The sequence below is a fragment of the Myxocyprinus asiaticus genome, chromosome 36 (genome assembly GCF_019703515.2).
Source record: "Myxocyprinus asiaticus isolate MX2 ecotype Aquarium Trade chromosome 36, UBuf_Myxa_2, whole genome shotgun sequence".
Lineage (NCBI taxonomy): Eukaryota > Metazoa > Chordata > Actinopteri > Cypriniformes > Catostomidae > Myxocyprinus > Myxocyprinus asiaticus.
The window spans coordinates 32,438,057-32,465,230 of record NC_059379.1 but is presented as its reverse complement, the minus strand read 5'-3'; the positions used below and the strand labels follow the sequence as shown (position 1 = coordinate 32,465,230).

General features: G+C 38.8%; 1 protein-coding gene across 3 annotated transcripts in view; it reads left to right on the top strand.

The window, feature by feature from the left end:
• The window catches only part of itga3b (integrin, alpha 3b), a 78,460-nt gene extending 53,811 nt beyond the window's left edge, over positions 1-24,649 (top strand). Inside the window, exons 8-26 of one of the 3 annotated variants that reach the window (XM_051673720.1) lie at positions 6,431-6,519; positions 6,908-7,044; positions 7,741-7,821; positions 15,274-15,341; positions 15,430-15,566; positions 15,961-16,107; positions 16,208-16,305; positions 17,266-17,434; positions 17,762-17,839; positions 18,032-18,111; positions 18,273-18,350; positions 18,449-18,551; positions 19,323-19,499; positions 19,611-19,718; positions 20,321-20,434; positions 22,128-22,226; positions 22,323-22,448; positions 22,896-23,055; positions 24,434-24,563. In XM_051673720.1, the coding sequence (XP_051529680.1) occupies positions 6,431-6,519; positions 6,908-7,044; positions 7,741-7,821; positions 15,274-15,341; positions 15,430-15,566; positions 15,961-16,107; positions 16,208-16,305; positions 17,266-17,434; positions 17,762-17,839; positions 18,032-18,111; positions 18,273-18,350; positions 18,449-18,551; positions 19,323-19,499; positions 19,611-19,718; positions 20,321-20,434; positions 22,128-22,226; positions 22,323-22,448; positions 22,896-23,006 (2,000 nt within the window). In that variant the 3' untranslated portion in view covers positions 23,007-23,055; positions 24,434-24,563. Of the gene's footprint in view, positions 1-6,430; positions 6,520-6,907; positions 7,045-7,740; positions 7,822-15,273; positions 15,342-15,429; positions 15,567-15,960; positions 16,108-16,207; positions 16,306-17,265; positions 17,435-17,761; positions 17,840-18,031; positions 18,112-18,272; positions 18,351-18,448; positions 18,552-19,322; positions 19,526-19,610; positions 19,719-20,320; positions 20,435-22,127; positions 22,227-22,322; positions 22,449-22,895; positions 23,056-24,433 lie in introns of those variants that run through there. The other 2 variants (XM_051673719.1, XR_007894850.1) reach the window with 2 other exon arrangements.
• The last annotated feature ends 2,525 nt before the right edge of the window (positions 24,650-27,174 follow it).

Here is a 27,174-nt window from a genome sequence, read left to right as displayed (position 1 = left end):
TGAGACCGCTTCAGCTCTGGCTTCAGACTCGAGTCCCGAGATGGGCATGGCACCGCGGGACACATCGCGTGGTCATCACCCTGGTCTATCACCGTCTTTTCAGCCCTTGGACCGACCTCTCATTTCTACGGGCAGGTGTTCCCCTAGAACTGGTCTCCAGGCACGTCGTGGTCACGACGGATGCCTCCAAAATGGGCTGGGGTGCTGTTTGCAACGGGCATGCAGCCGCTGGCTTGTGGACGGGCCCGCGGCTGCATTGGCACATCAACTGCCTCAAGTTGTTGGCAATTCTGCTCGCCCTGCGGAGGTTTTGGCCATTGATCCAGGGCAAGCACGTGTTAGTTCAGACAGACAACACGGCAATGGTAGCATATGTCAACCGCCAAGGTGGTCTGCGCTCTCGTTGTATGTCACAACTCGCCCGCCATCTCCTCCTCCCCCGCTGTCATGGCAGGTTACCCTCAGGGGAGAGTGGAGACTCCACCCTCAGGTGGTCCAGCTGATTTGGAGTCGATTTGGACAGGCACAGGTGTACCTGTTTGTCTCCCAAGAATCCTCCCACTGCCCGCTCTGGTACGCCCTGACCGAGGCCCCCCTCTGCATAAATGCGCTGGCACACAGTTGGCCCCCTGGCTTGCGCAAATATGCGTTTCCCCCAGTGAGTGTACTTGCACAGACTCTGTGCAAGGTCAAGGAGGACGAGGAGCAGGTCATCCTGGTAGCACCCTACTGGCCCACCCAGACGTGGTTCTCGAACCTCATACTCCTCACAACAGCCCCCCCGGCGGATTCCTCCTGAGGAAGGACCTTCTTTCTCATGAACGGGGCACCATCTGGCACCCACGACCAGACCTCTGGAATCTCCATGTCTGGCCCCTGGACGGGACACGGAAGACCTAAGCCTTCCTGGTAGACATGATCACTCAGGCTAGGGCCTCCTCTATGAGGCGCCTATATGCCTTTAAGTTGCATCTGTTTGCTAAGTGGTGTTGTTCCTGACGGGAAGACGCGCAGTCGGATCAGTGCTTTCCTTCCTGCAGGAGAGGTTGGAAGGGAGGCTGTCCCTTTCCACCTTGAAGGTGTACGTTGCCACCATAGCAGCACACCACGACGCAGTTGACGGTAAGTCCTTTGGGAAGCACGACCTGATCATCAGGTTCCTAAGAGGTGCCAGGAGGCTGAATCCCTCCAGACCGCGCCTCGTTCCCTCATGGGACCTCTCTGTAGTTCTTCAGGGTCTACAGAGAACCCCCTTTGAGCCTTTGCAGTCAGCTGAGCTTAAGGCACTCTCCTTGAAGACTGCCCTCCTGACTGTGCTCACTTCCATCAAGAGGGTAAGAGACCTGCAAGCGTTCTCTGTCAGCTAAACGTTCCTGGAGTTCGGTCCGGGCTACTGTCACATGATCCTGAGACCCCAACCAGGCTATGTGCCCAAGGTTCCCACAACCCCTTTTAGGGACCAGGTGGTGAACCTGCAAGCGCTGCCCCAGGAGGAGGCAGACCCAGCCCTGTCGTTGCTGGGTCCGGTGCACGCTTTACGCATCTATTTGGATCGCATGCAGAGCTTTAGGATCTCTGAGCAGCACTTTGTCTGCTTTGGTGCACAGCAGAAAGGAAGCGCTGTCTCCAAGCAGAGGATCACCCACTGACTCATTGACGCAATAACTATGGCATATCACGCCCATGACATGCTGCCCCAGGTAGGGCTACGAGCCCATTCTACCAGGGGTGTAGCGGCCTCCTGGGCCCTGGCCAGCGGTGCCTCTCTAACAGACATTTGCAGAGCAGCAGGCTGGGCAACACCCAACACCTTTGCAAGGTTCTACAACCTCCGGGTGGAACCGGTTTCGTCCTAGGTAGTGGCATGCAATACAAGCGGATAAGCCCGGGATAGCCGGCCGGGTGTATCGCTTGCACATAGTGCCTTCCACCTCCTTTTGAGCTGAAGACGTGCACCATTAATTCCCAGTAGTGTTCACAAACTTTGTTCCCTGGTTGACTTCCTCCAAGCCCTGTGGCAGTCGAGTTGTCGGAGAGACTCACTGCCGGCCCAGTACATTTGCTAACTAAGAGTTCTGTTCTGGGGTAGGTGCTCCGCATGTGGCGGTTCCCTGTAAGGCTAACCCCATGCAATAGATATCTTCCACTAATTCGTTTCCCTGTTGGCAAACTGCGTCTTCCTTAGGCAGAGCCCCTCTGCCCCAGTCTCCATGTTTGTAGTAACTCCTCCCCCGTTGGGTAGGATCTACCTTGAAGACTCTCCACATGGTCGGAAAGACCATGTGACGTATTTTTCCACTTAAATACCCCCACTCTCTTTGGGCGAGGTGTGGTCTCCGCGGTGTCCTCCCCTTGGGAGGGACACCAGCCGACTAGACCTGGCGGCCCATTCGGATAATCCCCCTTCTTTTTTAGGGAGTGGAAAAGAGAAGGGGAAAAGAGTCCACGACTAGGTTAGCCTGTCTCTAACTTTTGGGTAGTCGACTTGTCCCCAAAAAGGGCTGTTCGACACTCATAACTATATTGGGGGAGGTTACGTGTGGACTTGGTGTGCTGGCTACGGGGCACACAGTGGTCTGCCCACCACACACCACCAGTTCACGTAACACAGTTCAGCCATTTGTGGCATTTCGTATAGGGACCCCTAGTGTCACTACATCGACACAACGTCAAGTGAGTGACAGATAGGGAATGTCATGGTTACTTGCGTAACCTCCATTCCCTGATGGAGGGATTGAGACATTGTGTCCCTCCTGCCACAACGCTGAACTACCCGCTGAAATGGCCGGACCTTGTCTCGGCTCCTCAGCATAAAACCTGAATGAGTGGTTGCATACCAGCTCCTTTTATACCCATATGTCCGGGGGAGTGGCATGCAAATACCACTCGCCAATTTTCATTGGCCTTTTATCGAAGACCAGAGGTGTCTCGGGCTCCCAAGAGTGACCCCTAGTGTCACTACATCAACACAACGTCTCGTTCCCTCCATCAGGGAACGGAGGTTATGCAAGTAACCATGACACTATACAAGTTCAGGGGAAACTTTCAACGATGGAAAACCAGACTTTTAAATATTACATTTTGTAAATGCATCGACTGGAATTGTTCAGTTGAAGGGGCTAACAAACTGCGAATCCTGAACAAAACAGTTTGGTAAATACATGTTTACACATTAGCTTCTTTTCAGCTGACAATGTATGAATGTAGCTACGTGGTTAGCTAGTTAGCTATAAGATCGTTGTCATGAAGAGTAAAAGACAGACATGTTTATTTACTTTCCAGCATTGTGTCTCACCAACTAGGTAACAACTTAGCATGAAATCTACACTCAACAGACACAATCCACCACTGCACCGTAGTCTGCTGAGCTGCAAAAAGATGCTCTGATGTATACCGATCAGCCACAACATTAAAACCACCTGCCTAATATTGTGTAGGTCCCCCTCATGCTGCCTAAACAGTGCCATTCTGAGATGCTATTCTTCTCACCACAATTGTACAGAGTATCTGTATCTGACAGGTATCTGAGTTACCGTAGACTTTGTCAGTCTGAACCAGTCTGGCCATTCTCTCTGACCTCACTCATCAACAAAGCATTTCCATCCGCAGAACTGCCACTCACTTTTTTTTTTTTTGTTTTTTGTTTTTTTTGGCACCATTCTGAGTAAATTCTAGAGACTGTTGTGTTTGAAAATTCTAGGAGATCAGCAGTTACAGAAATACTCAAACCAGCCCATCTGGCACCAACAATCATCCATGCGATTATCTAATCAGCTAATCGTGTGGCAGCAGTGCAGTGCATAAAATCATGCAGCTACGGGTAAGGAGCTTCAATTAATGTTCACATCAACCATCAGAATGGGGGAAAAATGTGATCTCAGTGATTTGGAGCATGGCATGATTGTTGATGCCAGATGGGCTGGTTTGAGTATTTCTGTAACTGCTGATCTCCTGGGATTTTCACACAAAACAGTCTCTAGAATTTACTCCAAATGGTGCCAAAAACAAAAAACCTCCAGTGAGTGGCAGTTCTGTGGATGGAAATGCCTTGTTGATGAAAGAGGTCAACAGAGAATAGCCAGACTGTTTTGAACTGACAAAGTCTATGGTAACTCAGATAACCGCTCTGTCTGAGATGTGGGTTGGTGCAGTTTTGGTGGCATGGGGGGGACCTACACAATATTAGGCAGGTGGTTTTAATGTTGTGGCTGATCGGTGTATTTCAGTAATGATGAGATTTGGAGTCAAAAGTACAATTGTGCAAATGTGTGTTTTCTCTTGCAGAGGTTTTGTTCAAACTGTATCTTTTACTTGAGCAATGACTGTGAAAATGTTCTATAGCTTTTTTGTAGACAATACTTTAAGGGATGTTGTTATTCCATCCTTCGGATGAGATGTTAAACTGAGGCCCTTACTCTCTGTGGTCATTAAAAATCCCAGGGCACTTCTCGTAAAATAGTAGGGGTGTAGTTTTAATGTTGTGGCTGATCAGTGTATATGTGTTTATATGTGTTAAAAAATCATGGAAATTTCTTTACTGAATATACTTCTTGTGTTGTTGCTCTGAACCCAGATGTGATGTCTGATTTGTGAGCGAATGGTTCTTTTGAAGCCTGATCTCTCAAACTGTGTGACAGTCACAATATTTTTGAAAAAATGAAATGATGTGCCTTATTACACGTTTGACTGCAATTTCCCAGTGAAATGTTCAGTGGGGGTGCCGAAAGTTAGTGAAATGGTCAGGCAAGGTTTTTAAGGTGAATATAGAGGTTTTAAAGAGTAAAATGTACCTCCCTAACCTAAAACGTTAACCTAAACCTAATCAATAGTGTCCTTAAAGCAAATAAGAGGTAAACAAACAGACAGCCCTACCCTAAACCAACACCTACACCTAAACAATAATGTCCAGAAACGAAATGTGAAATGAAAAGCAAATTTTCTTAAGCAACCACATCATTTCGTGTCTCTTCTATGATGTCAGCTTGCATGTTTGGCTGGGCTCAAATCGTGTTCTTCAGAGTCCAAAGTCTAGCGCTCTATCAGGTGAGCTGCTAATAACATTGGAATAAGTGTGTAAATGTAGGTGGGTCTGTAATACAAGTGTTAAAATTTATCGTTGTTCAAATGATGCTTTAGAATAAAAGTGTTTTGATATCATAACATAGCAGTGTGTGAGTAACAGTGTGAAAAATAAGTGTTTATAATAATAAATAATCATAATCAGCCTTTGTAGGCAGGGTTGGGAGGGTTACTTTTGAAATGTATTCCATTACAGATTACAGAATACATGCTGTAAAATGTAATTTGTAACGTATTCCGCTAGATTACTCAACGTCAGTAATGTATTCGAAATACTTTGGATTACTTCTTCAGCATTGGTAGTTTTTTTTTTTTTTTTTTACTTGTTTTGACTATTAAAACTCTGCCAGTACAGTGAGACAAAATACACATGTTAAAAATACATTCTCTGAAAAACCTAAATATCTTATGCAATGATGTTTCTAAAACAAGATAAATCAAATGAATCTTGTTTTAAGGATTTTTAGATATTTTTACAGGAAAACAATACAAAAAATATTATCAAGAATACAATTTTTGCCCTAATATGAAAGGTCTTACTAGAAAAAAAAAAATTATGATCCAACGTGAATTTTCCTGCTAAAAAAATATGTTTGTGCCTGGTGACGTGCATGTAAAATGGCTAGAAATAGCATTTTAGCTTAGCGTAAAGCTGACAATTTACACAAGGTTTATTTCTATTTCTTGTGCACCAAACTTGCTTCAGACTTATATTTTGTATTTTAAATACATAATCCCGTTACATGTATTCCGTTACTACCCAACCCTGTTTGTAGGTGTGATTTGTATGAAAGTCAGTAAAACGCTCAGTTGTTGTAGTGCCTCTTGTGTTAATTTCACCAGGAAACTGCAGCGAAATGTAGAATGCGACATGCAAAAGTCTGTTTGCAAAAATGTAGTTATAGTAACGTTTATTCTGTGAGACTTGGTTGACCATTTTAATTGATTCTTTTCAATGAATCGGTCAAACTTGTTCATAAATCAGCCTGAATTTCAAAGGTTTTTAAAAGTCCTTTTCCGGTTATGACAAACAACTGAAAAGACTTGTCTATGGAAAAGAGTAGTAATTCAAACTCATATTTCAAAAAGTGTGTGAACCCTGAAATGGTAAAAAGTGATGTGTAATTGTTTCAATGCCAAAATACTTTCTCCTATTTTAAACTAATATGCAAAGACAACTATAAGTTAGTGATTTGTAGGATGATTTCAAAGACAATGTGTAAAAATTTTGTGGAGATGCTAGTGGTGAAGAAATTGAAAGTTAATTCATGTAATTTGTGCCACAATGCTGCCATCAGGAGGCTATGGAAGGTTTATACTCTGGGTTTTGTGTCTTGGTTTCCACACTCAGATATTGCTGTTGGTGCTCCTTTCCATGACTCTGGAAAAGTATATATATGGATGGGAGGCAAAAAAGGAATAGCTAATGAATCCAGCCAGGTAAAGCCAAGCAGTACAGATCACCTTTGCCAATAAACAGTATTTTATTATTATTATTATTATTTGTGTTTTTCTACATCACCATCTTTTTTTTTATTTTTTATTTTTTTTTATAATTATATGTTAGATCACTAATTGATCACTTTTTCTAACCACATATTAGGTGCCATAAAAATAAGAGCAGATGACTTCTGAAAATTATATCTAGACTGTTGAATGACATATAGCTATAATAAGCACTGGCAAAAACACTGGTAGTGATTTATGTAAAACAGAGGGTAATGTTAAAAGGAAATACTAAAAAGCTCAAATATGTGTTCTCTCCTACAGTTAAAATGGGATTGCCAGAATGTGTGCTATTATCTGTAATACATCTGCCTTTTATTAGGTGATTGAGGGAACATCAATAGGTCCCAGTGGTTTTCAGACGTTTGGCTACTCTCTCAACGGAGGAATGGATATGGATGGAAATGATTACCCTGACATTTTGGTGGGCTCCTTGGATGACCGCATCGCTCTTTTGAGGTTCAGTCTTTCAACAGTGTTTGGTATTTATATCTGTTCATATTATTCAGAGGGACTGTGAATGATACCTTATTTTTTAAATGCAGAGGCCACATGAATATAGATACAGATTTACGTTATATACATATATGCACAACCAGTCAAAAGTTTGGACACATTTCACTAAATATATGTTTCTCATAATCTTAAAAACCTTTTGATCTGAAGGTTGATGCCTAAATGCTTGAAATTAATTTTGTAGACAAATATGAATTGTGGCTACTTGTGCATTTCTTTACAAAACTAAAATTTGATGGATGAGGTGTACTTGATGGTAATAATAATAATAATAATAATAATAGTTTTTTTATTATTATTATTATTATTTATATAGCACCTTTCACGAACCCAAGGAAAGCGAAAGAGTCCATACATGGAATATTATTTAAAAAGCATCTCAGGATGCACCTCATTAAGTTGTTTGAGAGTGTGCAGTTCAAAAAGTCTAGAGTGGCTGCTTTGAGGAAGCTAAAATATCAAATGTGATTACATTGTTTTGATGACTTTATTATTCTAAAGTGTGGAAAATAGCCACAATAAAAAATGAGTAGGTATGTCCACACATTTGACTGGTAGTGTACAGTCTGAGGTTGGCACTGATGTCGAATTGTCAAGATATTCTTAAAGAGTATGTGATGTTTCATGGATGTTTTTCAGGGCACGTCCGGTCATCCACCTGTCTAAAAACTTTACAGTGGAGCCCAAGATTGTGATCCCAAGTCAGTGTGTTGATCCCTGGTAAGAACACATAACCCTTAACATGTTACCTAAATAGTGGATTGGCACATGCTGTTCATAACTAGGTAGTTGACATGAAATACTTTTGTGAAGTTAACAAGTAACATGTGACATTAAGTGCGACATGCTACGCTCCATCTATTTTTGTAACACTTTACATTAGATGTGTAACGATCCATTGATCTGGATCGATTCATCGATCCAATGACCAACAATACAATGTTATCGATACAATGCGTAAATATCGATATAGACATTTTGTTAAGATGTCTTTATTTTAATACTCTCGTGTCAGCCACGTCTGTACTCATTTCCATCAGCCGATAAAGCAACCTAAATATGCTTTTCATGTGGGACATGGATGTGCGCGGGGTCTATGAAGCCAAATTGTGGTCTGCTATCCGTGCGGCGTGCGCACGCGTCAACCGGGCTTCCCACGAAATGTGAGCTCCATTGCCAGGATCCGTGCAAGCGCATCAACCAGGCGCTCCATAAAATGTGAGCTCACGTGAGAAACGCAGAGCGGCTCACATGCACGATTAATTCGGGCTTCCATCGATATCATTGTGCATATGACCCATTTGAATTATACATGAGAATTTGCTATTTTAAAGTACCATGGAGAAGTTCGACCATGCAAAACATCTTGTCAATGGTGACATTCTGAACAGCACTAACGAGGGAAAGAGAAATCACTTGCTCAGCTCCAGTATCAGTTATAAGACTTTACACATCTACACATGAACACCCTTACTAACATTTATCCCAGTTAACAGAATTTTTCATTACAACTGTGGAAGTTGTAGCCAAGAAAACCGTGGATAACGCGGATAGTTAGAAACAAGTCATGGGTATGTAAGTATTTTGAATTGGACTAAACTGAAAAATTAGCTGTCATTAAAATAGTGATGATAACTTGTATATGACTTTATTTTTTATATTATTTGTCTATATAATATTTTTCAACATCTGAAATGATCAGATTATATTTTGGTTGCATTTGAGGGCAAAAAAAAAATTTAATTGATTATGTAATATAGGCACATAATATCGGAATATCGATCGCAGGCCCCAGAATCGAATCGTATTGTGGCAGACTTTGAAGTATCGACAAATACTGGATTGCAGGCCAAGAGAATCGATTCAAGATCGTATTGTGATGAAACGTCCGATTTACACCCCTACTTTACAATAATGTTCCCTTTTTGTTAAAGGAATAGTTCACCCAAAAATGAAAATTTGCTGATAATTTACTCACCCTCAGGCCATCCAAGATGTATTTGAGTTTCTTTCTTCATCAAAACAGAATTTAAGACTTTTAGGATTTCATTTCAGGCCTCCTCCTTTAAACAATGCAAGTGAATTGACGGTCAAAAATGCATATTTAGGGTGCATCAAAATAATCCGCTCCAGTCGACGTCATGTGGAGGAGGAGTCAGGAAGCTTGTCATTGTTTACAAGAGAAACTTGTGCCGTTCACAAACCAAAACAGTCCAAAATGAAACTCAGATACATCTCGGATGGCCTGAGGGTGAGTAAATTATCAGCAAATTTTTATTTTTGGGTGAACTATTCCTTTAAGGGTTTATAAAGGGGTTCATTAATGACTAATAAGTCATTTACTAATGCATTATAAATCCAATATATGTGGTTATAACAACATGAAAAAGGGTTACTTTCAAGCAATACTTGCCAAATAATGAGCATTTATTAAGGATTTATAACATGTAAGTTAACATGTTATAAATGCATAATAAATACACTTATTCATACTTATAATAATAAAAAAAATGCCCTAATTCAGGATTTATGTCACAATAAAATAGATTGTTATAGTGAGATTAAAAAGATGGATTATGTCATTTTGCAATGGTCCGCTTTGTGTTCTTATTAATTTATGTAATGTCTTGACTCAATTGTGTTGTCACTTTCTTTGTCACATTGATGTCAAAAGAATGGTGCTTCTTTGAGTGCTGTCCCAACGTACCTAGTCCTAGTTACCTAAAGTAATCTGCACTTCTCTTGTCTTCATGCTCATTTACAGTATCTATAATATAATGAAGCCTGATGACCATTAAATTGTTCTGAACTTTATAGGTTTCTAATGTTGGCAACTCCTTAATAAATGCTTCTAATGTGTCCACTTTACATAAACACATTTTCACTTTACATAAGCATACATTTTCATAGATTACTAATGTTTAATAAGTGGTATTAAGCATTTACAACATGTGAGGTAAAATTTCAGTAACACTTTACAATAAGGTTCCATTTGTTAATATTAGTTATACCACGGGTCTGTTGAATACTTGATTCTGATTGGTTGACAGACGTTCTAAGGTGTGCAATTATTTTCAAGTAAACGCATGGCTATGAAGTAGTTCCAGGTCTTGACCGCATTACTCTCATGATGGCGCTGTGGATGGCCGCCTTGCTGTGGAGCGCTCCTATTGTTTTGTTGTTTTTATTTGTTTGTCCTGTGTTTAGTCATCTTTTTCCAGTCAGTTTTACCAGAGACAAACTGCTGAACATTCGACAGCTTATACCAGACCATTATTTTCCTGGTTTTTGAATATTCAGACGTTTTGCTGGACATTTTAGTTTGTTGTTCAGGAGACGAAGGCAAGGAAGACGAGCCTGTGCACTGGTCAAACTCCATCAGCGCGGCTTTCGAACAGCCCTGCCGAGCATTCATCTTGCGAATCTCCGCTTTCTTCCTAACAAAACGGACAAACTACATCCCCTCACCCGCACAAACAAGGACTTTTCAACCTCTACTGCCTTGTGCTTCACAGAAACCTGGCTGAGTGAAGCCATTCCGGACAGCGCATTACATCTGCCGGGCTTTCAGCTGTTTAGAGCGGATCGCATTGCGGAGTTAACGGGGAAAACGAGAGGCGGTGGAACATGCTTTTACATCAGTGAAAGTTGGTATACAGGTGTAACAACGTTAAAGAGGATGTGCTGTCCTAATTTGGAAGCGCTCTTTATTAATTGTAAGCCTTTCTACTCGCCGCGGGAGTTTTCCTCGTTTATTCTGGTGAGTGTGTATATGTGCCAAACGCATGTGTGAACTCAGCACTGCAACAGCTGGCTGATCAAATTACAGACACGGAACAACAATACCTGGACTCAGTTATTATTATTCTTGGGGATTTTAACAAAGCAAATCTCACACATGAACTGCCCAAATACAAACAGCACATTTCATGCCCAACCAGAGACAGGAACATACTGGATCATTGCTACACAACAATAAAGGATGTATATTGCTCTGTCCCTAGAGCAGCTTTGGGACTCTCTGATCACTGTCTGGTTCATCTTCTTCCAACCTACAGGCAGAAATTAAAATCAACCAAGCCAGTAGTAAGGACTGTAAAGAGATGGACCAATGAAGCAGAGCGGAAACTACAAGCATGCTTCGATTGCACTGATTGGAGTGTTTTTGAGGCTGCAGACACCAATCTGGATGAGCTCACAGATACTGTTACATCATATATCAGTTTCTGTGAGGATAAGTGCATTCCTACTAGGACTTATTTAAAGTTCAACAATGACAAACCGTGGTTTACAGCAGAGCTCAGGCAGCTTCGTCAGGCCAAAGAGAATGATTACAGAGGTGGGGATAAAGTCTTGTACAGTCAGGCCAGGAACACACTGAACAAGGAAATCAGAGTGGCTAAAAGCAGATACTCTGAGAAGCTGAAAAACAAGTTTTCAGCTAACAACCCTGCATCAGTGTGGAGTGGCATGAAACAACTCACAAATTACAGGACTGCTACCCCCAACCCTGTGGTGGACCAACAACTGGCTGACGAACTGAATGTGTTCTACTGCAGATTTGAAAGGCCCAATCTCACACCCCACACCCACTCTGACCTTCACTTCATACAAACACCAACACCTCCTGCAACCCCCCTCCTCCCCCCTCCTGCTACTCAAGCTGCACTTAAGATCTGTGAAGATGATGTGAGCCACGTCTTTCGGAAACAAAAGACGAAGAAAGCTTCAGGCCCAGATGGCATCTCACCAGCGTGACTTCAATCCTGTGCTAACCAGCTGGCCCCCATCTTCACACAGATCTTCAATAGATCCCTGGAGCAGTGTGAAGTCCCAGAAACCAAAAATCACAGGACTTAATTACTACAGACCTGACGCCCTGACGTCTGTGGTCATGAAATCATTTGAGAGACTGGTGTTGGCCCACCTGAAGAACATCACTGGACCCTTTCTAGATCCCATTCAGTTTGCTTATCGAGCAAACAGGTCTGTGGATGGTGCAGTCAACATGGGATTGCATCATATCCTGCAACATCTGGACAGACCAGGGACATATGCAAGGAACCTTTTTGTGGACTTCAGTTTGGCTTTCAACACCATCATCCCAGCTATACTCCAGAATAAATTACACCAACTCTCTGTTCCCATGTCTATCTGTCAGTGGATTACCAGCTTTCTGACGGACAGGCAGCAGCTTGTGAGATAGGGGACATTCACTTCCAGCACCTGTACAATCATCACTGGTGCCCCCCAGGGATGTGTGCTCTCCCCACTACTCTTCTCCCTCTACAACAATGACTGCATCGCCAAGGACCCCTCCGTCAAGCTCCTGAAGTTTTCAGACGACACCACTGTCATCGGCCTCATCCGACATGACGATGAGTCTGCATACAGAAGGGAGGTTGAACAGCTGGATGTCTGGTGCAGTCAAAACAACCTTGAGCTGAACACGCTCAAAACGGTGGAGATGATTGTGGACTTTAGGAGGAACACCCCAACACTGACCCCCCTCACCATTCTAAACAGCACTGTGGCAGCAGTGGAGTCATTCAGGTTCCTGGGCACTACCATCTCACAGGACCTGAAGTGGGAGACACACATTGACTCCATTGTGAAAAAGGCCCAGCAGAGGTTGTACTTCCTTCGCCAGCTGAGGAAGTTCAACCTGCCACAGGCGCTGCTGATACAGTTCTACTCAGCAGTCATTGAGTCTGTCCTCTGCACTTCAATAACTGTCTGGTTTGGTTCAGCTATGAAATCAGACATCAGAAGACTACAAAGGACAGTTCGGACTGCTGAGAGGATTATTGGTTGCCCCCTGCCTGCCCCCCCACCCCCCTTCAAGAACTATACACTTCCAGAGTGAGGAAAAAGGCTGGAAAAAATCACTCTGGACCCCACTCACCCTGTTCTTTACCTTTTTATAACTGTTGCCTTCTGGCCGACGCTTCAGAGCTCTGAGCACCAGAACAGTCAGGCACAGGAACAGTTTTTTTCCCTCAGGCTACCCATCTCATGAACAGTTAAATTGCCCCATTGAGCAATAACTATGTGCAATACACAGTTTAGTCTTGTTTATATTTATCCAACACATCCAACATCTTCTGCCATGTCATTCCTCTAAAAAAACAAAAAAAATTTGCACTGTACATAACAGATTTGTATTTGCACTGTACATAACAGATAACAGATTTGTATTAGATTGCACTACGTATGTGTGTATGTATGTATGTGTGTGTCTGTGTGTGTATGTACGTATGTGTATAACTATTTTTTATTATTATCTATGTCTTGCTGCTGTTTTTGTATTGTTTTTGTATTATTGTACACTGGAAGCTCCTGTCACCAAGTCAGATTCCTTGTATGTGTAAGCATACTTGGCAATAAAGCTGATTCTGATTCTGATAATGGTTCCATATCACTTCGCCAAATTATTTCAGTTATTTCAAAGAGCTGTAGAGGCTACCACAACAAAATAACCAATTAAAACAAATACAATGGTTTAGTACATCAGATAAGAATGACAAACAATGCCTATAATATCCTAAATATATTTCAATTTCGATTGGAAAGTGTCCTTGGGCTCCCTCTCTTTCGCTCTCGTCTCACACACACACACACACACACACACACACACACACATACACACCATACATGCTACCACAGCAAAATAACCATATAAACAAAGACATTGGTTAAAGTAGATCAGTTAAGAACGTCAAACAATGTCTATAATATCCTACATTTATTTAAATTTTGGTTGAAAAGCTCCCTCATCTCCCCCACATTTACACACGCTCACACATACATATGCACACACACACACACACATTGAGGCTCGTGTTGCGACCAACAAATAGAGCCACACCCCACGACTTGATCAATACAACAGTTTCTGTAGTTATCTGCAATAACATTTAATACTAAACATTTTATGTTTCGATGTATTTCACCCTAATCAGCCTCACATAGCTATAGTGGAAAGCACCGTGCTACCCCTCCCCCTCTCTTTCACTCGCACACACACAAACACACAAACACACACACAACCTTGTTACTCCAATGCCAAAAAGCAGCACATCCTCCATCACTAGTTCTAAAGTGACGTTTTCGAACTAGCAGTGAAGGCTTGAGCTGTATCAAAGCTAGATACACTTGATCAATATCAGTTTCCATATTATCTGAAATATCTGTGGGAAACACCCTTGCGCTCCCCCTCCCCCTCTCTTTACACACTCACACACGTGGACACACATACATTATAAGAATTACGAACACTTACTCGCGAGCGTAAAACATGGAAATATGGTGACACTCGCTGCTGCTGAGAAGTGCTTAAACGTACTTTTTTTTTTTTAAGTGATGTTACTTCTGACAAGAGCTGCAACAAATAAAGGTAATCCCACATGCTATTTCTCTCAGTTTCTGAGCTTCTCTCTTTCGATCCCTCAAAAACAAACTTACTCACACAAACGCTCTAACTTATTACTCCAGTAAGTCCTCCAGTAAAACAGTGCGAGCCTCGCTATCCTCCATTGCTAGTTCTAAAGCAACGTTTTCGAACTAGCAACGAAGGCTCTGACTGTATCAGAGCAAGACTTTGAATCCATGGTGGAAGAAAGTAGTTCAACTCACAAGAGCGTTTTAGGGACGAAAACCAGAAAATGTCTTGAGATAAAACCCTGAGCGATGTCTTAAGGTGTGGTAACCACGGTATAAGTGGAATAATTGACTCCGGCCCATTAAATTATTGAAAAATAATGCACACCCAAGGTGCATGGTTATATTACCACCTCGGGTGTGCATTAGTTTTCAGTAATTCAGCAGTCCGTCGTCAATTATTCCTTACTTAATGAATTGAGCCTTATTGTAAAGTGTTACCAAAATGAACTTGCAAAGGCAAAAGGGTGATTAAAAATGGTGTAAAGCTAAAAAGAAATGAAAATGATTGCACATCACACTTGTCATTATACATTCATATAATTTTAACCTAAAACCTTGATGTAAAAAAAAAGTATATTGACATGTTATGCATCACTTATTGTAAAATGTGTGCCATGCAAATTAATTATTTGCATGGTGATTCTGATACAAACAAGCTTTTAGATACATTGATACACAATTTAACTGTCTGTTAGTGCCATTTAACCTAATTATATTAATGTTTTACAGCATAAAGGTGAAGGTGTGTTTCTGGTACACTCTCAGCAATGGAAACAAAGCCTTCAAGGAGGACATCAGTAAGTGGAAACTCTGCTGAAACACTCCTAAATAGTCAGCAAACAAGACTGATTAACTGTGCACTGTTTGCCTCTTCCTCCTTCTCAGCTGTGAAATACACCATAGACGCCGACTACAATCGCCGTGGCACCCGAGTCCGTTTCCTTGACAACAAGCAGAGCACTTTTACAGGCCTTCTCTCCTTCTCCGCACCCACGTGTCAAGAGCTAGAACTTAGTGTTAATGTGAGAGACCACCCGCTTAGACCACCATTAACATGCACATACAGTGCGCACACACAAACATTTATTCACACAGAATTTAATATAATTAAAAAAATAATGCATTTAAAATTTTTACAAAGTTTTGTAGTGTTTTTTTTTTGTTGTTGTTTTTTTTTGCAAATTAAAAGTCTTCTGAGATCATTTTGGGATACAGTATTATTGTATTTTGTGCATTTTGGAAAATGTAGAAGGTAATTTCATGCATACAGAAATTTAGCATTCTGTGCACTGTAAACATACTGCATACTGCAAAAATAGAATGAGTAGTAGGGTTGTATGCCATTCCAAATACATAAACTGCTCAGTGAAAGCGCCGGGCTGTTAAAGTATTGAATGTTTTTTCTCCTCCCGATAGAGCCCTGTGAGTGACAAACTTCAGCCTATAGTGTTCTCTCTTAATGTGTCCCTAAATGAACAAACTGCAAAAGCACAACAAACATTACAAAATCTGGATGCTTTTCCGGTACTGAGTGGCCAGCAGATCCTTACAGACAGAACTGAGGTACAAACCACTCGACATTTCCATCTCAGCTGGAAAGAAACATCTGCCTGAAGGTTTTTGTTGTTAGGTGTAAGACTTTTGGTCTGTTTTTTTTCCTCAGATTAACTTTCACAAGGAGTGTGGTGCTAATAACAGGTGTAGCAGTAACCTGCATCTGAAGACCAAGTTTGCAGATGAGAATTATATTCCCTTCCCGAGGTGAGTTCTTATTGGGGACGGAAGACAGAAGAAGAAAATTGTGGTGGAAGGGTGAATAGATGAATAAGAGAATAAATTGATGGGTAGTCAATTTTTTAAGTACCTTTGATCTATATTTTATTTTATTGTAATAAATTTTATTTTAAAAGTATCTTTGATATATATATATATATATATATATATATATATATATATATATATATATATATATATATAAATTATATATTTTATTTATTTTGAAGGACTTTTGATCAATATTTTATTTTATTGTTTTTTATTTAAATACATTTGATCTATATTTTTATTTTATTTTAAAGTACTTTTGATCTACATATTTTTTTAAAGTACTTTTGATCTGTATTTGATTTTAAAGTACTTTTGATATATATGTTTTTATTTTAATTAAAAGACTTTTGAGCTGTTCTTTTTTTCTTTCTTTCTTTCTTTTTTTTTTTTTTTTTTTTTTTTTTGCATTTTATTTTATTGTTAATCCACTCTCTGGAATACTTCATTCTGATTGTTCAATTGCAGCATTCTGTGGTAAACAATTTTTGTATAATGTCTTCTAAACTGTATAATTGACCATTGTCCCAGGCAACCAATTTCCTATATAGCTGTGGTAGTTTTAAATCTCTTTTATCACTCAAATTAATATTTCATGTTTATTTATTTATCTATGAGTAGCCATGTAATAAGAGCGATAATGTACCATCATCTGGTCACCATTGCAAAATATGCTCCTTCAGAGTGATACAAGACAAGGATGTAGCCAATAGTCAAGCTTTTTGGGAACCAAATGTAAAAAGCTGATTACTATTAACCACTAGTGACCCACTATTGATGACTGGCTGGCTGTATGTTATCTCTTATTTATAATATTATTCAAATATATCATATCATATGATATCATATCATATATCATATCATGTTACATTATGGGATATGCTGGTTTGTTCTCAGTCGGGGAGACAGTCAGATCATGGAGTTCAACATTAATATTAAAAAGCTGGTGATGATGGTGGAGGTTACTAACATGCCAGATGGAGACAGAGAGGCCGAGGATGCACATCAGGCAATGCTCAGCATCATCATTCCCCACTCACTCAAGTACTCAGGGGTTCGAGCTCAGGTGAGTCCACATGACGGCACTGTTTCACTCCACTTCACACCAGGCTGTTCATCAAAATCATGTTTCTTTTTATTGTGCCATACTGTAGCAACGGGATTAAATGGAGAACAAATGGAGACTTTTGCTTGGGTTTTTTGATTTCCGATTTTTCTCCTGAGAAATAAAAATCCTAGTTATTTCAACAATATTTAATACTTAATTTTAATTCATGTTCTTGTGACAGACTCAGCTAGTTATGAATTAGATTGTCTCTGTTGTTTTTCTTCTATATTATTTTTCTTCAATATTGAATATTCTTTTAATTTTCTATATTTTTCTTCATTATAGTCTGGTTTTGATATTGAGTGCAGCTCTGACGAGACAGTTATATGCGATCTGGGAAACCCATTTAAAAGCAATCAGAAGGTAAAAACCTTTTTCTTACTAAAAACATGTCCAGTGACCTTTCTACAACTGAAGATTTGTACGTAAATTAAAAAAGCATTTCAGATGACTCAAGAAGATTATTTTCCATGGGCCATTTAAGTGAACTCTAATCAGACCGTACAGCGGATTTATTTTACTAAATTGTACTCACTCTCGATTACGTCTTTATAGGCTTCATTGATCTTCATCTTTGAAACCTCTGGAATAACACTTTACACAGAGCAAATTGACTCTCATCTTCAGCTGTCCACGTAAGTCCTGTGGTCTGTAATAACTGAGCTAGTTTACAGATTCCGCTCGATGCATAATGTTTCATGAATTATGCATAGTGATACAAAGTGATTTGAAGTATTTTCTACAGCTGCTTTCCATTTAATGTGGCTGATTGAATGGCGTTTGTGTCTCCCATTAGTATAAGTGAGCAGAATGATCTGTATCCTGTTCCTGTCACTCTGAAAGTGAAGAACACTGTCCTCACTTCCTTCTCCTTGTAAGTGCTTGGATATCATTTTAAAATAAAAAGACATGTAAATATTTAGAGACTCAAAAGTTTTGCTGTAATACTCACTAGCATGCTGTCCTGTACAGAGAACGGCCTGTGGTGGACACGTCCTTCAGTGGCACTGTGATTGGAGAATCTGCCATGAACAGCACCAGTGATGTGGGAAGTTCAGTGGACTTTGTGTTTCGTGTAAGTGTGGTTCTGTTCAGACAGGCAGCAATCTGTATTTTATATTTATTATAGGCCCTGTGTATTATATTTATAAACATTTGAATTGTGTTGTATTATTTATATGAATTATGTTTATTTGGAGGCCTTGCTCAGCAGATAATGATGTATGTGATTAATTGTGATTATTCTATAAATTAATCGGCATGTCATGTAATTAATTCAATAAAAAAAAAAAAAAAAAAAAAAAAATTATTTACAGCCCTAGTAAATGTTAAAAGACTGCATGACATTAAAATGTAACTTTTGTAGTTTCTAGGCCTTTTCTGTTAGCTTTTAAGCCATTTATGTACTAGTGTACTCCTAAAAGTTGGCAAAATAAATTTGGAGCATTTTATTTATTTAATGAAATTAAAAATATACAGTTTTCCTCTTTGTGCAAAACTGCTCAAAGACATTGATTCATCTTGTCAACAGGGGGCTTGTCCACACATTTTTGTCCAATAAAGTTCTAATGAAATTCAATAATGATTCATAAACTTTGTTAGTACTGTATTGACTATTAAAATAGTCACATATTATGTTATATTTTATAATAAATATATTATAAAATTAAATATTTTATTATAATAAATATATTATTATAGTATTTTGTTTTATGATTGCTGTATATTATTTTATAATAAGATAGTCTTATTTGACAGGCTCCCTCCAAAAAAAAAAAAGAGGTGTTTTCCCATTGAATTTTGGAAGTATTTATGGAACAATAAGTTAATTGTTACCCTGTTCCAGGTGCAAGTTTTAGGAGAACCTCTGGGAGACATGGGAACTCTGATGATTGACTTTGAATGGCCCTTTGAGGTAACCAATGGGAAATGGCTGCTGTATCTCACAGAGATTGTCATCAAAGGAACGTCAGAGTCGCGCTGCATCCCACAGGGGAAGATTGTGAACCCGCTCAACCTCACAGTGAGTCTAAGGACATACAGCCCACAGTTAGTCGTTTTCCATCTGATTCAATCAGCACTCAATCAGATCTCAGTGCATTCACACCTGCTTCACTTTAGTTTCTCATTTCAGTTGTCAGATCAAGGTACTAAGCGACTGAAGAGAGATGTGGGCGTCAGTTTTCCTTATGCAGAAGCCACTGTTACCGTCCTGACACCTCGTAAAGTGACCCATCTGCTGGTGAGACGGACATTTTACTATCTGAGGAATGATTTTTAGTGATGGTTTTTCAAAACTAGGGATGGGCAAAACTACTGTACATATTTCTAATTAACTAATTAGTGAGTTATCTGAACGACTAATTGACTAATTAATCTTAAAGAAATCATTCACCCAAAAAATTATCATTCTCTCATCATGTACTCATTCTCATGCCATCTCAAACTGGTATGACATTTTTTTTTTCTGCAGAACATTTTCATAGATGCATGATATTTTTGTCCACACAATGTAAGTCAATAGGTTCCAAAACTTTCAAGCTCCAAAAGGGACATAAAGGCAGTATAAAAGTTATCGATACCACTCGTGTTGCTTAATCCATGTCTTCTGATGTGATACAATCGGTTTTGGGTGAGAAACAGACTAAAATATAGGCCCTTAAGCACTATAAAGTTGATCTCACTAATCAACTAATCAGTTGTTGGGTGACTCATCGACTAGTTGACCATCGTGACCCTTACCTACTCAAAACCATCAGTGCCCCACCAGTTTTAAAACATCACACCCCACTGCATTATCTAAATGTGAATGTGGAACTGAGCATGGCTTTTATCTGTCTTCAGGAGTGTTCAAAGCAGACAGCGCATTGTCTAACTTTCTCCTGCCCACTGCGGAACATGTCGACTCAAGCGGAAATCAAAGTCAGGTCACGTGTGTGGAACAGCACCATGCTGGAGGTCAGTAAAATAGCTCTTAAGGGGATCAGGTTCATAAGTAGAGGAAATCTGGGCCAATAGCAATATATTTTTTTAACTTTTTACTTCATACCTCACAAAACACAACAAATCTACCTGCCATCTTTTGGTATAAGATACATTTATTCTGTATTTGCAAAATGCAACAGTACCATGAATAGGCTTACATTGAGAAAACACTTTTTTTTTTATCAAGCAATATTCATAGGAGCAAGAGTACTGTTGCACTGAATATCAGCATGGCTGTGATTCATTTTGATTTTTAGTACAACAGCACTACTGCTAGTGTGATATTGCTTTTATACAACAGTTCTATAAACAAGAACAAGAACTTCATATCAAGTAACGGACATTTTGGACACAATATGGCCAGTTATTTTTGTCTATTGTTACTCCACCAATGAAAATGTTACAAATCAGGATCAAACACAGACAAGTTGAGTGAATTTTGACAGTAAATTTTCCCAGTGCTGTTATAATAAATATCAGCGCTATTGGAATGCTGCTGTCCAATCAGATTATAAGAGGATCAGAAGTAATTTTATATTATAACAGTTTTTATACAAGTCATTGTAACACTTTAAAAAACACAATATTATCCCTCTGCTTCTCCATTAATATCACACCCAAGATTTTAAAGAATAATATCATTGACTAATCTTTAAATTGGGTCTTAAGTGACTCGGGACCTCATTCCACACCCTGTACCACATCCATTTTTTGGAGTTGTACCCAACTTCTTTAGTATTCCTCAGTTGTTCTCTTATAAATAGTGACACACCAAAAAAAAAAAAAAAAAAAAACGCCCAAATTAAAAAAAAAAATACATTTTTTATATTGGCTTAAGTACCAAAAGTATATATGGTCTTTAGAAACCCTAGATATGTAACAGTGTTTTCGTTTGCGTTTCTGTAAGTGTAAAAAAAAAAAAAAAAGTATTATTTCACATCTATATAAGTTTACTATCATAGGATATCTATTTCTTTGTTTATTTCAAGAGAAATACGTTTATATTCATACAAGTAAATACTATATCACACTGATTTTCTGTGCAACAATGGTGAATTACAGTATCAGTATCCCGTATGCTTGTACTCATACATATTAAACATGCTATTTGTTACTCAAGGTGGCGCCGTTGTTTCAGCAATTGACATGATTTACATTTGACATTTGCTGTTTGATGAAGAAACAACATGGAAGTAAACTATAGCAAGTGTAACACATGAACAGTATGATTTGGCTATTCTCGTTTGGGTGTACTACTGAAATTATGTAAGTTGGATGTCTGTTTAGACTTAAAAAGTTCCTGAGAAAATACATATGTGATACTTACAGTATGTGTAGTTTACATGTAATCTGTAGGTCAATAAGTGTTGGATGGACAGATGAAATTTCATTGTGAAAGTCATTAATCCTGTTCTAGATTCTTCCTGATTTGTTACACCATTTCTTTTGCAGTATTGATCAGTCAAGAAGTCAAGAACAGTCTTCAAAAAGATACTTTAGATAATGTTCATTACATATTTAAAATATTTAAAAGTTTTCAGTTTAAATTAAACTGCATCAACACTTTAAACAGTAGAATAAAAATACAAGACATCCAAAAATTCACTTGGAACACCTCAATATCATTTTTGTTACATTCAGTGGTCACTCTTCATTTGTCTCGCAGGATTACACCAATGCCTTGCGAGTGCAAGTAAGGGGTCAGGCCATGCTGAGGCTAGTTACGGATAAACCGACCATCAAAATGGACAGTCAGACCAGAGAGGTCAGCGCTGATTATCTTTAAATATTTTCTGTGTAATTTCAATTATTGACATGGCTAAAAGCCCATCTATTTCAATGTCCCTCTGTCTCTCTGTAGTTTTTAGTAAACATTGATCCTGTGCTGGGAGAGGAGACGCCATATGAAGTTCCTCTCTGGATAATCATTGTTGCAGCGGTTGCCGGGATACTGCTATTAGGCATTATCAGTCTAATACTGTGGAAGGTATTTGTGAAAAATGACAGATAGAAAATATCAAAATCTTGGCGGTTATAGTCTTGTCACTTATTAACCCTGATATGTGGTCCAGACTTGCCAGACTTGTCATTGATTTGTTAAGAATAATTGTATCTTTTGGTTTACATTCATCAATATCCAAATCAAATAAGATGAAGCACCTTTCATTATATGTACCGTCATATAGGACTTTAGTCTTACCACCCTCCCCTTGGCCAGTAGCTTTTTCCAAAATATTTATCCATAAACTATAACTTATCCCAGGACAGTAAATAAAAGCAATGACAGGAAACACTTAAACCATGGCAACCACATGCTTGCAGTGCATGAAATTCAATTTTACTCCACACTCCCTTGATCTGAAATGTCACTGCCTCTCGTTATTGAAATCAGTAATAAAATGTCCTGCCTTGGGCTCCGCCCCCTCCTCCACAGTGCGGTTTCTTCCGACGGGCCAACAGGAGAGAGATGTATGAGGCCAAATCCCAGAAAGCAGAAATAAAGATCCAGCCCTCTGAGACAGAGAGGCTGACGGAGGAATACTAACACTGCAGGGGCCCGTCGGCCTCTGTGGCAGCATCATTAGGGCCCATCGGTAAAGCAGATCCATGAGCTCTCTCTAGTTACCTTTTTCTTTTTTGACTTTTATCTTCACAAGCCTGTTTCCTGGCCTGATTTTAACTGAACTCCTAAATCGTTAACTCCATAATGCTTTCACAGTGACATAACAATCACATTTTTCTTATTCTGGCTTACTCAGTAACCTAACCCTGACTATTCCCAATCTGCTTGCGATCTGTGGTAAGATGGGAATCTTCATGCACCCTTTTCCATTAATAACTAAATTATTTTGAATGTTATATTTGTGAAATCACTGTTTCTTGCTATTTCTCGCTAGAAATAGTTCACTCAACTGTGTGTGATTTTTTTATATATATATATATATATATATATATATATATATATATATATATATATATATATATATATAATGTATGTGTTTGTATATATATATATGTGTGTGTGTGTGTGTGTGTGTGTGTGTGTGTGTGTGTGTATGTGTGTATGTATGTATGTATATATATATATATATATATATATATATATATATATATGTATATTTTGGATTACTTATTGCATGTTTTGATGAAAACATAAATATGTTAAGTACCAATTTGCACTCCTTTCATTACACATTAGTAAGCATTAACTAAAACAGAAATTTGCTTTTTGTCAATCCCTGAGTCCCTGGAATAGCAAGCTCATATTTGTTTTTGTTCTGTTTTTCTGTGGAACACAAAAGGACATCTTAACACAACACTTTTCAAGCAACTACAGTTGTCCCACGGCTGTCAAGTTCCAAATGTTTATATATACATTTAAAAAAAATAGTCTGCTGTTTTCTGAAGTCATATGATAGCTTTGTGTGAGGAACTGGCCGAAATTTAAGTCATTATTCACTAAAAAATAATGCTCATGGCCTGGGGGGGGCTACCCCTTGATTTTCCTTGTGCCCCCCCAGAAACTTCTGACCCCCCCAACCACTTGCCCACCCTAAAGATCAAAACTGTCATTATCCAAGAGTCATTCTTCAAGAATGCCAGTTGGAATCAATGATGTCTTCAGTCACCATAAACTGTTGTTGTATGGAAAAGAGCTGCATAAAGCTGCAGAAGCTTTAAAAATTCCCCTTTTGTGTACTACAGAAAAAAAAAGAAAAAAAAAAGAAAAGAAAAAAAAACCATACAGGTTTGGAATGAAAGGGGAGTGACAAAATAATACATTTTCATTTTGGATGAACTATTCCTTTAATTACCAAATGCTTATTGAAAATTCAGTGCTGTGATTTCTCCTCAATGTTTTATCCTGTTTGTACCAAAACATTTGTATACTGAAAGATTGATCACAATACACAGTGCTCAGTCCTACCTGAATCATTTCACTTTCCTTGTTTCTCTGTCTGTCTTGAGCAGTGCGGTTTCTTCAAGAGGGCTGTCTACTACAAGATTATGCCAAAGTACCATGGAGTGAAAGTACGTAGAGAGGAACACTATAAGTATAACCTGGCCTTTCAGCCCGAGCAAGAACTGAGCAAGAAACTCTGGGTCACCAACTGGACGGAAACACAAGAATATTACTACTGAACTCTTCACCTGATCCCACCCACAGAGCCAGGGGAGTGTGGCGATTGGAGGATTTCCTTTATTAACCCCACCTCAACTAAACAGACACTGGACTGTTGGCTCTTGGAGCTGTCACTCACACACATTGAGCTATTAAAAAAATTTTTTAATTGACCAATGAATTGCTTGAAAAATTGCTTGAAAAACAGTGAAAGTATTGTCAAGAGCAATTGGGGTATTCGATGAAACAGATTTTCTGGGACACCCCTGGTCATTCTGATGAATTGATTTATTTTCCAATTGCTTAATTTTCACGAACTGCTAGTAAAGTAATTTTTTTTGTATTTTTTTGCCTTGCTTGGTTCAACATGCATTATTTCAACCTGAATTGTCATTCCACTATGATAGCTTTTTTCTAATATAATAAGGTGATATACTACTAACTTTGCCCCTTACGTTGAAGTCAGAAGTTTACCTACCAAAAGCAGACAGGAATGCTTGCTCATTACATACAAAGACGAGGGACACCTAAAGGAAAAGTTCACCCAAAACTGGAAATTCTGTCATCATTCACTCACCGTCATAATGTTCCAAAACCCCTATGGCTTTCTTTTTCTGTGGAACTCAAAAGGTGATATTTGGTAGAATGTTAGTCTTAGTCACCATTCACTTTTATTGTATGGATAAATAAAAGTGTTTATGTTCAACACAAGAAAAGTCGTGAGTGAGTAAATAATAAGAGAATTATTAAAGTCCCTTAAAGTTAACTTTCCATTAGACTTGGGATCGATGCCTTTTTCACATATCGATAATCAGAAAATTTTACAGGTGATTAATGATCTATATCGGCATTTTTTCAAATATAATGTAGGCTAGTCTTTGTCTTTTCATACATATTTTTCAACAAAACTCTAGTAATGTGTGAGCGACGGGGTAACTTAATGGGGATCGCACACTAGACGAGTCTGGCAGACGACATGGTGCATTCTAAAATTCGAAACTGTTATTTTATATGAATGTATGCACACCGACGCCACCACTTGCCGACTGTCGGTGGCCCCCAGCTACGACTCTGGAGGCTGCTCAAAATTCTGCATTGCCAGGGACCCAACTTGCATAGTTTTCCATTCAGTTCGACCCAATCATTATCAAAGGACACTGATTATTTACTATCACTGGATGATAGATTTTGTATATATCAATCTTTCATAAAGCCTACACAATGTATTTTCAGTTACAAGTTTGTGTTTTTGTAGTTTGACAGCTTGAATAAAACCTATTCAAGGCTACATACAGAAAAATTGCATTTGCAGTAACCAATTTCATACACTACCCTGCAAACTCATCAACGTCACTTTGTTCGTTCTTGAAGAAGTACAAAAACCTTTGTAACTTTGGTGTGTTTGGTGACTAGTTTCACAACTTTGGACTGCCACCTGCACTGCATTGATGCGTCCTGTGTGTGATACCTGTGCCTTGTCCTTCCTGCGACCCCGTTGTGGTCTCCCAAAGCTATTACGCCAGACTACATTAAACAGAAGGCCAACTGAGAGAGAATTAAAAAGCACACAAATTAGGCTTCTAATTTAAATGTTGACTAACGTTAAAATGTTGATGCCTCAAAAACATATTTTTTAGAAAATAACGTGCCAATCAATAATCAATGTATCAAATTTTATGTCATTCCTACTTTTCACCAATTGTGAACACTAAGGAAATAGACAGGCTTTCCAGTTGAATTAAATCAGATTTATTGTTTGGCTGGTTGGCAGTGTTTGTAGAGCTGTGTATGAGCAATATCCCTTTTTCCATGAATATTGACAGACCAAAGTGTCTTAAGTGTGTAGAGTGTTTGCTCACCATTAGTGTGGTGAATCTCATGATGTCCAGGTCATATTTCAATATTATTTTAATGTAGAAAAAAATCCTTACCGTGATGCAAAAAAATATAATTACCATTACTATAATATTGTAATATACCATCTTCCCTCAAACCATATATTTTTAAAATTTGGGAAAAAAAAAACATATATTTTAAATTTTATATTTATTTATTTTTATTTCTTTATTTTTTATTTTTTTTTAATTTTGGGATGAAATATGACCTGGAGTTTTTGTGAAATTCACCAAGTTAGTGTTTCTCAATTTAGTTAGAATTTACAGATTTAAAGTAATACTGTAGGCATTCACTCGTCTTTCTCTTTGTTTTTAGGGTGGTTTTTATTTGTCTCATAGTTACTGTCAAAGAGTATTGTGTTGATAACTAATGTACTGTCCTGTTGGTGTCATATTTCAGAGTGAAGAATGTAGATTTTATGCTGAACAAATGCTATAACATTTTCTATAAAAAGAGATAAATTATCAGTTAGTGTTTGGGACTTGTATTATTTTTCAAAAGCACCATGTACTGCCAAACCATGTGGATTGCTGGTTTAAATTCAAACATTCAGCACACTGAACAACTGTACCTGTCTCTTAGTGTAGATGGTATAAGAATCTTAATTGCTTTTAGGATCAAATGAAATATTCAAATGGAATTTTTGATATTTCAGTGGAATTTAATATACAGCAATCAAGTGGAAACCAACTAA